Below are 12,125 nucleotides of genomic sequence, written 5' to 3'. Positions count from 1 at the left end.
TTTCTCTGTTCAGCAGTACTTTATTGCAACGCAGCTTAAGGAATTTTTTAAATGTATCTTGAACTGCCAGGTATAGTTCTATCTATAATTTTTTCCATGTTTTTGTTTCTATTGTTCTTGTATGGAAGACAGAACATGGAGTCTCTTGTTTGCAACTACTATTCCAAGGAAGAGGTCACCTTCCCCTCCCCCCCCGCTTTTCCCCAGGAAACCTAGGTCAGGAATCACTTAAGATTTACATGTAGGTATACCTACGGAGTTATCTTATTCACTTTTATTTGTCTCTTCTTCACTTCTACTACCCCCACCCTTAGATTGGATTCTACTTGGGACCTCTTCTCACCCTACACTTTGGTATTAGAGAAGCTAGGAAATATTCATATTTACAATGATTTACTCTTGAAGTGTTTAGGACACCCAAAATACCTCTGATAATCTCACCAGGGTCATAGTTCCTCCATGGGTAGTACAGAACAACTGGTATGATCATCATGCATATCACCTCTTCCAAGTTACTTTCTTCTCTCCTCCACTCCCCCCCCCCCAATTGCTATGGGCTCATCATTAGTAAAGTTGGACTTTACTAATGTTGTTTACTGATGTTGTAGTGTTGGACATTTTTTAGTTTTACTCTGTTACTGTCACACATGATTGAAATCGAGTATAAAGAGTTCTCAGTACTGGCAGTTAAATATAGTCTGTGACAGATGATAGTGCAGTTTGCTGGAAGGGAATCTGGAACACCAGATCCCCTCTTGATCCTATATTCAATCTTCACTGTCAGCTAGCTCCCATATATTCTGCCTGGCCGTCAGACTTTCCACTACTATTGAGACAACCCTGCCTACTGAGCCACCACCCTGTTTAAGGCATTTCTAAGAGAAAGAGAATGAAACGGTATTAGTTTGAGGTCCTAGCCTTATCTCATCCTTGGCTACCTCTGCAGAATTTGTAGAATACCCAGAGAGGCCTCATTATCTTCAGTTTTAATATTTGCTTTTCACTGTATATAACCTTGGGGATAACTTCATTCTTTTGAATTCTTTTGAATTCATGAGTTGCCCTGGTTGGGTAGGCATGAATAGATAATCATCTCCTTTGCTGGAGCGGATACCTATATTAATGAGACCTATGAAACACTGGAAAATAATTCGGACTAAAAGAATTAAGTAAATGGGGAAATCTGAGCTCAATTTTTCAGACAGTTGAACCAGACTGATTTTTTTTTCTTGTTGCCCATTCACTGAGCTACATACATGCTAACATCACTAGCCACATACCACTTAAGATTTCAAAGCCACTGGCAGAAAAAATGGTCTTGGGTTTTGAGATTATCAGCCCCTGTGACTCCCCTCTGCACTGCCCTCCTACAGTTTCTCTCTATACCCTTTCCTTAGTTATTAATTAAGCTTCCCTAAAGGAAGAAGCAAGTTTTCAAGGCTTGCCAAATAGGTAAGGACAAGAAGACCATCCCAGGAACAGGGAAGGGCCACTCCGATAAGTGGGAGGAGGGAACAGGTTGGCAACAGGTCATCAGCTCCTAGATCGAGATCTGGAAGAGACCCTAGAAGCCACCTAGCCTAATTTTCTAGATGAGGAAACAAGCCTGGAGAGAATAATTTTCCAACAGTCACATAGCATTAGCGGTAGATGTGGGATTTGAACCAGAGTCCTCAACACCAAATTCAAAAAAGAAGGAAGACACATCAGATGCAAGGGAGGGGACAAGGAATCAGATTTGGAAAGGAGGATGTGTGCAAAAGGAGTTTCTGATATTTCATAGTATGGTGGAGTCATGTAATTGAAGGTGTCACAATTCCCAGTTGCCTGATACTCTTCCTATCTTTTCTCTACCTTCCCAGGAGCTCCACCTAAATGATACTCCACTGCGGCTCCACTTGAGGTGCCACTTCATCCATGTGTCAGAGGCCTCTCCATCAGAAAGGGAGGGGTAGGTAGGGGAACGTGGCCAGGTCTCTAGTCGACTCCCAGATCGTAGACATGAAGCGTCCCAGCCAGTCTGGCTCCCATGGAACTCCTCCCAGCGGCAACAACCACTTGATTCTGTGAGGACATGATATAGGACAGAATAACTGTGGCTGGGCTTTTAGCCACAATTCCAAATGCTCATAAACCCTAAAAGAGTCTGAGATGCTACTGGAGAAGTAGCTGATTCCTTTCCAAGTCCATAATGAAGAAATGAAAAGGAAGAATAAAGAACAATGGCATGAATAGCAAGGGTGCTTCCCAGCATGTGGTCTCCACAAGCCAGGATCCTTGGAGGCCAGAACAGTGCTGGTTTTAACAAGGGGTTGATTTAACAAAGTGGCCTGTGAGGGAAGACTATAAAGTAATACTGTTGGTGGGGTTTTTTTTGGGGGGGGTTAATAAAGGAGATCCTTTGGAATACCTTCAGAACTTGCAACCCATTCCTTTCAATATCTTATTATCCTTTAAGGACATTTGATTTTCTGAAACAACTAAAAGTCATATGCAAGCCAAATGGGGTCACAGAGAGTCAGACAGGATTGAAACCACTTAACAACAAAAAGAATTTGTTTTCCTATCTCTGGCATAAAGAATCATTGTGTGGCATTCACTAAGTGGGAGAAGATGAATCTTAAGCTCTTTCCTCTAGGAAAACTCAGATCAAACACCAGTGGCTTTTCAGTGAAGTATGATTTTCATCTAGTTCGTTCAAGGCAGTGTAAAAAATACAATGTGCTGGTTGTGAGGTCAGAGGACCTGTATTTCAATCCTAGGCTCTGTCACTTGCAAGCTGTGTGACCTTGGCTAAATCATTTAATCTTTTTAGGTCCCTTATCTTTAAAATAAGAGCATTAGATTTAATGGCCTCTGAGGTCCCTTCCAGCTCTAAATCTGATTCTATGTTCCTAGCAAACTCAACAGCCTGGAGCACAAACCTGCCAGTCTTTACTGCAACCTGTCTGTTTTCTAGGATTGAAATTGTTTGGGAGATGGACAAGTGAGGCTCATGTCCTCACCTCTGGACAGATGCCACAGAAGAGGCAGACACTTCAGCTTGGGTGTTCTGCAAGGACATCAGCACAGAGACCTTACCATTTAACTCTGGCCTTGTTATCCACATGTACATAATTCATTTTAAATTCCCATTCCCATAAGTTCCTTTGCCTGAATGAACCTTTACCCATCTGTTCCCTGCTCTTCCTTCAAATCCTTCTGATCCTTCAAGGTCAAGCTCAAAGACCATCTTATTCAAACACCTTCCCTAACTGCTCCAGCTCCTTCACTGCATGTCTCAAGCCCTGGCACCTGGTCCTGTCTTGTTCGTGAACTATTTTATAATTGTTATTGTTTTGTCATTTCAGTTGTGTCTGACTCTTTGTGACCCCATTTGGGGTTTTCTTGGCAAAGATACTGGATTGGTTTGCCATTTCCTTCTGCAGCTCATTTTATAGATGAGGAAATGAAGGCAAACAGGGTCAAGTGACTTGCCCAGGGTCATGAAGCTAGTAAGTACCTGAGGCCATATTTGAACTCATGAAAATGAATCTTCCTGACTCTAAGCCCAGTGCTCTATAGTTATATTAGTTAAAAGAATGTTAGAGCTAGAAGGAATCATAAAGATTATTTAGTTTCAACCCCTCATTTTATAGATAGGAAAACTGAGGCACAGAGAGGTAATGTGATTTGCCCAAGGTCAGAGAGCTTGGATTCAAACCCAGGTCTTTGGACTCAAAGTCCAGTGTCTTTTCCACTACATCATACTCTGTTCTGATCTTGTTAAACTACTAAATTCCTGTAAAAGACTGTGCCATACACACACACACACACACACACACACACACACACACACACACACCCTTTAGTATATCCTTTAGGACAGAATCACAGAACTTCAAAGTTGAAAGGGACCTTCTAAGGTGGTCCTGTGCACATAGTAGGGCTTCTTTTCTAAAAATGAAGGTAGTGGTTGTTCTAGTAATAGTACTGCTGCTGTTGCTGCTTCTGTTGTTAACAGTAGTAGTGGAAGTAGAAGGAGTAGTAGTAGCTGGCATTTACATGGTGCTTTAAGGTTTGTAAAGCACTTTACAAATATCATCTCATTTTATCCTCATAACAGCCCTGGGAGATAGGTGTCATTATTACCCCTATTTTACAGATGAGGAAGCTGAGGCAGGCAAATTACATGATTCACCCAGCTCATATGGTTAAGAAGTGTCTGAGGCCAAATTTGAATTCAGGTCCCCTGACTCCAAGGTTAACACTTTTGCCCAGTCTGCCACCTAGCTGCTTATATAGTGGGAAATGCTCTGATCTTGAAGTAGAGACTTGTGTTCAGATGTCTAAAACTCACCAGCTGTGTGACTCTCCTCAAATAATGAAAATAACAGAGAATTTATTTATAAGCGTCATTCATTTTACACAACACAAGTGTTCCTGGAAACATTTATGACTGTCAGAGTTCTGTAAAATTAAACCAAGTTTTTAATACATAACAGGAACTGGCTATTTTAAGAGTCCTAAGTTAAGAATTTTTGTAAATTATAGGATCCTTTTATACAATTAATCATTTTAATTTAACCTTTTGTATGAATCTTTGGTGTAGTAGGAAGAACACTCTTAGCTCTGCTACTTCCTGCCAACATGACCTTGGACAGATCATTTGACTTCCTAGTTTCCTCATCTGTAAAATGAGAGGTTTGAGCTAAATCACCTCCACAGTCCCTCCCAGCTCTAAATCCTGCGGCTCAGATTTTTATGTATCAAATTCACAAACTAAAGAAGCACCTGAAATTTAAGCCAGCCAGTAGAGGGCAACCTACCCTTACCTCCTTGAATTTAGAACCCAGCCAGTCACAGGATTTCATTGGCCCTGCACCTACTGTACCAAAAATGTTAGAATATGAAGTTAAGCATTCTTTGGCAGAAAAATTTGGGTACAAGAATTGCCCCTGATTTGTCTAAGCCCTGTGGCCCTAAAACAGGGCTGCCAACACACTTTGCAGTTTGTTCCACGGAATTCAGGCCAGCAAGTGTGATATAGTTCCAGAGTCAGAGTACCTGAATTCAAATTTTGCTACTGACACTACCTGTGTGACTTTGGGCAAATCACTTGACCTCTCTGGGCCTCAGTTTCTCCCTCTGTGTACTGAAAGGTATTGCACTATATGACCCATAAGGTACCTTTCAGTTCTTGATCTATGATCCTATGAATTTCCAAAAATAAGCCCTGTCAAGATATACAGAGGTATGCATGTAATAAATATTTGCCTTGCGTGAATGACTGATGTCACAGGCTTATATTAGAATGTAAGATCACTGCAGGTAGAGATTGTTTAATTCTTTGTATTTATATCACTAGAACCTAGCATTGTGCCTGGCACACAGTAGGTGCTTAATAAATACTTGTTGACCATTGGTAGGCTGAAAGACACTCTTCCCAAATATTAAGAATTAGTATTAAAGAAAAAAGCAGATACATATATATATAGAATGTATGTATGTATGTATATACACACATACACACACACACACGTATGAATATTTGTTGTCCCCACCTTTGTCTTTGACTTCACTGTGACCACAGAGCTCCCGAATCTTGAACCTTCCTATAAAACATATTTTGTCTGTTAATGGTGTTTTTAAAAACCTGTCATGTTACAACAAATTGAAGTAGAAAAAAAAAGGTGACAGTCTTCATTTCTCTCTCAAAAATGCTTCAAGAGATACTCACTTCAAGAGAAATCAATACATGCTGGGCCTGAAAGAAAAGAAAGGGGTAGGAGAGAGAGAGAGAGAGAGAGACATGTTACAGTCATTATGGTACACATAGATAGATTCAAAAGAATAAATTTTATGTGACGGCCAGACTACAAAAGCGCAGAAAATGGGAGACAAAGGAACTCATCTGAAAGAAGGATGACTGGATTCAAGGGAAGATTGATGGATTCAAAGTCTGAGGACTTGGGTTCAAATCCTACCCCTGCCGGTTACTACTTGTATGACAGGCTAGTCACTTCATCTTTTCTCAGCCTCAGTTTTCTCATTTGTAAAATGAAGGAATTGGACTATAAGCTCTAAATCTATGATGCTAAATCTAGGAGGTAGGGATCTTTATGTATTTGACCTTTAAAGTGGTCATTCTCTTGCGTTTGACCATGGGATCTTATTAGACTTGTGACTGAAATGCTAAGACACTTTATGATACCCCTCCCAGACCAACATGCTGCATGTACTGCCATATATGTTACGCATGTTTGTTAAATGCTTCTTCAAGTAGGGGAGACAAATAGCACAGACAATACAGGCCCTGGAGTCATTAAGCATTCCTTTGGTTCTTCGTGAAGTGTTTTAGCATTGAGATTTCACTATGCTAGCAAGGACTCAGTAGCTAGCTGCCCTTTACCCAAGTGCTAGGATTTTGTGAGAGAACATTTATATGACTTACCTTTTCTTCAGGACATGGAGAGATCCAGGATTTGCATTTGTTTGTGGCATCACCAAGTGGAACATTCTTGCCATTGTAGATGTAAATACGGCCATCCTCCCCACCAAGCAGCCCACCTGTGAAGTCCCCCGTCCTCAGAGGGGCTGATATGATGATCTCATCTATAAACATTAAGCACGAATGGAAGATGTCTCAATGAACTGATAAACATTTGTTAAGCACCTACTAATGTGCCAGGTACTGTCCTAAGTGCTAGGGACACAAAAAGAAGCAAAAGACAGCCCCTACCCTCAAGCAGTTCACAATTTAATGGAGGAAACAATATGCAAACAAATATATACAAATCAAGCTATACATTCCATAAATAGGAAATAATTAACAGAGAGAAGGTAGTAGAATTAAGAGAGGTTGGGGAAAACTTCCTGTAGAAGGTGGGATTTTAGTTGAGACTTACACGAAGCCGGGGAGGTCAGTAGAGGATGGAGAGTGTTCCAGACATGAGAGACAGCCAGAAAAAAATGCCTGGAGTCAGGGGCATCTAGGTGGTGGAGTGCATAGAGCTCTAGCCTTTGAGTCAGGAGGACCTGAATTCAAATCCAGCCGCAGACACTTGATACGTACTACCTATGTGACCCTGGGCAAGTCATTTAACCATCCTGATTGCCTCACCAAAAAGCCAAAAAAAAAAATTCCCAGAGTCAAGAGAGGGACTGTTTTGTTCTTAATCACTTTAGTGGATAAATGGAGTGGGGAGAGACTCGAGACAAGGCAACCCACCAGCAGGCTACTGCAATACAGACATGAAGTGATGAGGGCCTATACCAGATTGGTGGCAGTGTCAGAGGAGAGGCAGGGGAGAAGGGGAGAAATTGCAAAGGTGAAAGTGAGAGGCTTTGGGAACAGATTAGATATAGTGGTGGTGGGAGATAGTGAGGGCCTGAGAGGAGGTGAGGAGGGGAGGGAAGGGTTGGAGGAAAGATAGTCATGTTCTTTTTTGGATCCTCACGATAATCATAACTTCCTTATCCCAACACACTCCTTACCCTGCCTTGAAATTGTCTACTCCAACCTTAGCCTGACTAAGGCAGATGTTCTTTTTCTGTTTCATTATTCATCATCAGTTAATAGGGTGGAGATTCTGAACATAGCCATAAGGAGGATAAGTCACTCTTGTTACACAATTTGGTCTGGGCCTAATTAGGCTCAGAATTATCATCAAAAAGTCCTTAGCATTACTGAGCTGCCAATTCATCACCTGGGTGACCTTGGGTAAATCATACTGTCTCTGGGCTGATAGGGTTGAACTCGATGATGCCAATTCTTATTAAGTTCTCTTGAGCTCAAGCGGTACAACCAGGGGAGTGGGGGAGTGTCTTCTGGGGAATTGCTCCATTGAGTAAAGGAATCTGACTCCTTGGCTGAAGTTCACGTCACCTTCTTACCTAATCCATCATTGTCCAGGTCCCTTAAGTGTACCGTCCCTCCAAAGCGAGAGAAACGCCTATCCCCACTGAAGGTGCCAAGCAGCGAGGGCTCTGTCTCAGCTGTCAAGTCATATATCTGAGTGCTGCCTCCCTGGAGCAGGGTCATGGATAAGAATGCCATTTTAGACATGTCATCTGAAACAATACAAAACAACGAAAATGGAGCAACTCACAAAGTATCAGAGGGTTAGATTTAAGATGTCACATATTATGAAACTAACCCAAGCAGAGAATTTTAAATTTGGGAGGGATCTTAATGGACCATCTAGTCTAATCTGCCACCCAATACAAAAATCCTTTCTACAATATCCCTTACAGATGCTTCTTGAATACCTCAAGTGGTAGGGAACTCACTAGTTTATGAGGCAGCCAATCTACTATTAGAAAATTCTAGTTTTTAGAAAATACTAAATTGGCTTTTGCTACAAGATACATGGGGGAAAGGGGGACAGGGCAGTAACATGATCAGATCTTCAGTCACTTTAGTGGCTAAATGGAGGATAGACTGGAGTGGGGAGAAACTTGAGACAAGACAACAGAGTGTCTACCCCCAATCATTTGACAGTAGAACTTTCTGCCACCTCAATGATCCAAAATGGCATAAATCCAAGAAGTGAACAGAAGACCTTTGAGTGACAAGAAAAAACAGTTGTCATTTAAATGCAGATTAATTCAAATTAATTTTGCTCAAAAATATTTTTGTACTACCATTAAGATCAGTACTACAGCAATACCCTAGAATATTGCAAAACTAGGGTTAGGCATGCTGGTTTCCTGGTTTCTTAGGCAAAGATCAGAATTGCCTTCAAGCCCTTACGCCAGAGCTAGGGACTTAGTACTGTGTATAGAATTAATGTGACTTACTCGCCAAACTTGATTATAGGATTTTCTTGGGCAACCTTCAATTCTGCCTCAGCTTATAGCAGACTGACAGTTAGAAACTTCATGGGGATTGCTTGAATGCAAGCCCCATAAAAGCAGCAAGACATGATTCTTGACAAAAAAAAGGAAGAACACAAAAATACTAACAAGAAAAGCACAGCAACCAGGTCCACTTAGCATATGAGCAAATAACCTCAGACAAGGACACAGAAGAGATCATTCTTGTACGGTTTAATACAGTAATGGTTGTAGAGAAAGATAATATTTGGTGTACTCTGTTTACTAAAGCAGGAAAGTGGGTATAAATACTAACTATGAAAGGTGGTTAAAATTATTTTTTAAAAGCATCAGCACCTTAAGGGAGAGAATTCAATTATCTGAAAATTTCACTTATTTGGAACACCTCATTCCCTTATGTCACCAAATAAATATGGCTTTATTACACACAGGGAGCCGCTAGGTGGTGCAGTGGATAGAGAGCCCACTGGGCCGAGAGTCAGGAAGACTCATCTTTTTGAGTTCAAATCTGGCCTTAGACTAACTGTATGTCCTGGGGCAAGTCACTTAACCTTACTTGCCTCAGTTTCCTTGTTTGGAAAAATGAGCTGGAGAAGGAAGTGGCAAATCACTACAGTATCATTGTCAAGAAAATCCTAAACGTTCTTCTGGTTTTTTTTGTTTCCTCTTTCTGGTGGTTCCTCCTATTGGTTCTAATTCTTCCTTACAACATCACTAATGTGAAAATATGTTTAATAGGAATGTTTATGTAGAGCCTATATCAGATTGCGTGCTGTCTTGGGGAGGAAGGGAGGGAGGGAAGGGGAGAAAAATTTAAAACTCAAAAGCTTATGGAAGTGATTGTTGATAAATCAAAGTAAATTAATAAAAAATAATTTGAACAAATAAAATATTTTAAATGAAAAAAAAATCCCAAATGCGGTCACAAAGAGTTAGACAGAACTACAGTTACTCTGCACACTAGCAGACATTTCTTAGAGCCAGAGTTTAACATTTCTATAAATGTGATTTTAATAATTTCAGAATAATCCTACTCAAGTGGAATTTTTTATCATCAAATTGATAACACCAACATCCTCACAAGGTGGTTATATTTTTGAAGAATGTGGTATCCTCTTTATCAACAAAAGTTTCATTTACATTGGCCCTAAAACCAGAGATGAATCTTGGAGGGAATAGTGACATTGGGATCCCAAGATTTCAATCTGGAAGGGACCTTAGAAGTCAACTTCCACTCTAACCTTCTCATTTTACAGAGGAAGAACATGAGGCCCAGGGAAATTATATTATTTACCTAAGGTTAGAGAGTAGAAAGTGGCAGAGCCAGGATTCAAACACTGGCATTTTGACTCCAAATCCAGAGTTCTTTTTTTCTTATTTATATCATTAATACTCAGTGCATTTATTATTAGATCAATTTAAACAGAGGATCCCAGCACTAGAAAACCTTAGAGATCCATCCTTTCCTCCTCATTTTCCCCTCCCCAACTCTGTCCTCCCCTCCCCTCCAGTGTTCTTTCCAATACATATATGCATGCCTCTTCTGACTACCAATTTAAGCCTAGGACAGTAATTTTCATGGTAAAATAGCACTGGATTCATGATCAGGTGACATGGGCTCAGATTCCTGCTCTGACATTTATTAGCAATATAATCATGGGTTCTCTGCGACTTAGTCTTCTCATCTGTAAAATGGGAAACTACTCACCTCACAAGACTACCATAAGGAAAATACTTTGCAAACCTGATAGCACTATAGAGAAGTGGATTATAATTATTATTATTATTATTGTAGCAGCCAAGGAAGTTATGGATGGCTCAAATTTCTAAAAACAAAATGAACCCAAATCTACTTTAAAATTTTAATTTTTTTATTTTTTTATTTTATTAATTTATTTTGATTTATCAACAATCACTTCCATATGCTTTTGAGTTGAAAATTTTTCTCCCCCTTCCTCCCCACCCCCCAAGATGGCGCACAATCTGATATAGGCTATACATTTACATTCCTATTAAATATATTTTCACATTAGTGATGTTGTAAGTAAAAATTAAGACCAATAGGAGGAACCATCAGAAAGAGGAAACAAAACTCAACAGAAGAGAAAAAAAAAAAGATAACAATTCAACTTCCATAGTTCTTTCTTTGAATGTGGATAGCATTTTCCATCATCAGGCCTCTGGAGATGTCTTAGATCCTTGCATTGCTGAGAAGGGCTGTTTATCAATATTAGTCACTGCACAATGTGGCTGTTATTGTGTACAACATTCTCTTGGTTCTGCTTACTTCACTCAGCATCAGACCATACAAGCCTTTCCAGGTTTTTCTGAAGTCAGCCTGTTCATCATTTCTTATAGCACAATAGTATTCCATTACATTCATATACCACAACTTGCTCAGCCATTCCCTAATTGATGGGCATCCTCTCAGTTTCCAATTCTTTGCCACCACAAAAAGAGCTGCGATGAATATTTTTGTACATGTGGGTCCTTTTCCCATTTGCATGATCTCTTTGGGATATAGCCCTAGAAGTGCTATTGCTGGGTCAAAGGGTATGCACATTTTTATAGCCCTTTGGGCATAGTTCCAAATTGTTCTCCAAAATGGTTGGATCATTTCACAATTCCATCAACAATGCATTAGTGTTCCAATTTTCCCACATCTTCTCCAACACTTATTTTCCTGTCATGTTGGCCAATCTGATAGGTGTGATGTGGTACCTCAGAACTGTTTTGATTTCCATTTCTCTAATCAATAATGATTTAGAGCATTTTTTCATATGACTATAGACGGTTTTAATTTCTTCATCAGAGAACTGTCTATTCATATCCTTTGACCATTTATCAACTGGGGAATGGCTTGTATTCTTATAAATTTGACTTAATTCTCTATATATTTTAGAAATGAGGCACTTATCAGAGAGACTGGTTGTAAAAATTCTTTTCCAGTTTTCTACCTTCCTTCTAATCTTGGTTGCATTGGCTTTGTTTGTGCAAAAACTTTTCAATGTAATGTAATCAAAATTATCCATTTTCCTTTTTGTAATGTTCTCTGTCTCCTGTTTGGTCATGAATTCTTCTGTTCTCCGTAGATCTGATAGGTAAACTATTCCCTGCTTGCCCAGTTTGCTTGTAGTATCCGCCCTTACATCTAAATCATGAACCCATTTTGACTTTATTTTGGTATATGGTGTGAGATTTGGTCTATGCCTAGTTTTTGCCATACTCTTTTCCAGTTTCCCTAGCAGTTTTTTTCAAAGAGTGGGTTCTTATCCCAGAAGCTGGGATCTTTGGGTTTATCAAACAAT

The 12,125-nt window shown here is 39.9% G+C and overlaps 1 protein-coding gene across 1 annotated transcript in view; it reads right to left on the bottom strand.

The window, feature by feature from the left end:
- Nucleotides 1–12,125, bottom strand: part of GPLD1 (glycosylphosphatidylinositol specific phospholipase D1) — a 50,222-nt gene continuing 38,097 nt past the window's right edge. The window contains 5 exon segments of the mRNA XM_020986838.2: nt 1–2,064; nt 5,544–5,594; nt 5,720–5,746; nt 6,434–6,594; nt 7,876–8,052. Of these exon segments, the coding sequence (XP_020842497.1) occupies nt 1,978–2,064; nt 5,544–5,594; nt 5,720–5,746; nt 6,434–6,594; nt 7,876–8,052 (503 nt within the window). The 3' untranslated portion in view covers nt 1–1,977.

Source organism: Phascolarctos cinereus, unplaced genomic scaffold (assembly GCF_003287225.1).
Source record: "Phascolarctos cinereus isolate Bilbo 61053 unplaced genomic scaffold, phaCin_HiC Scaffold_4;HRSCAF=312, whole genome shotgun sequence".
Lineage (NCBI taxonomy): Eukaryota > Metazoa > Chordata > Mammalia > Diprotodontia > Phascolarctidae > Phascolarctos > Phascolarctos cinereus.
Note: the sequence above shows the minus strand (reverse complement) of the source record. Positions and strands in the feature narration are given on the sequence as shown.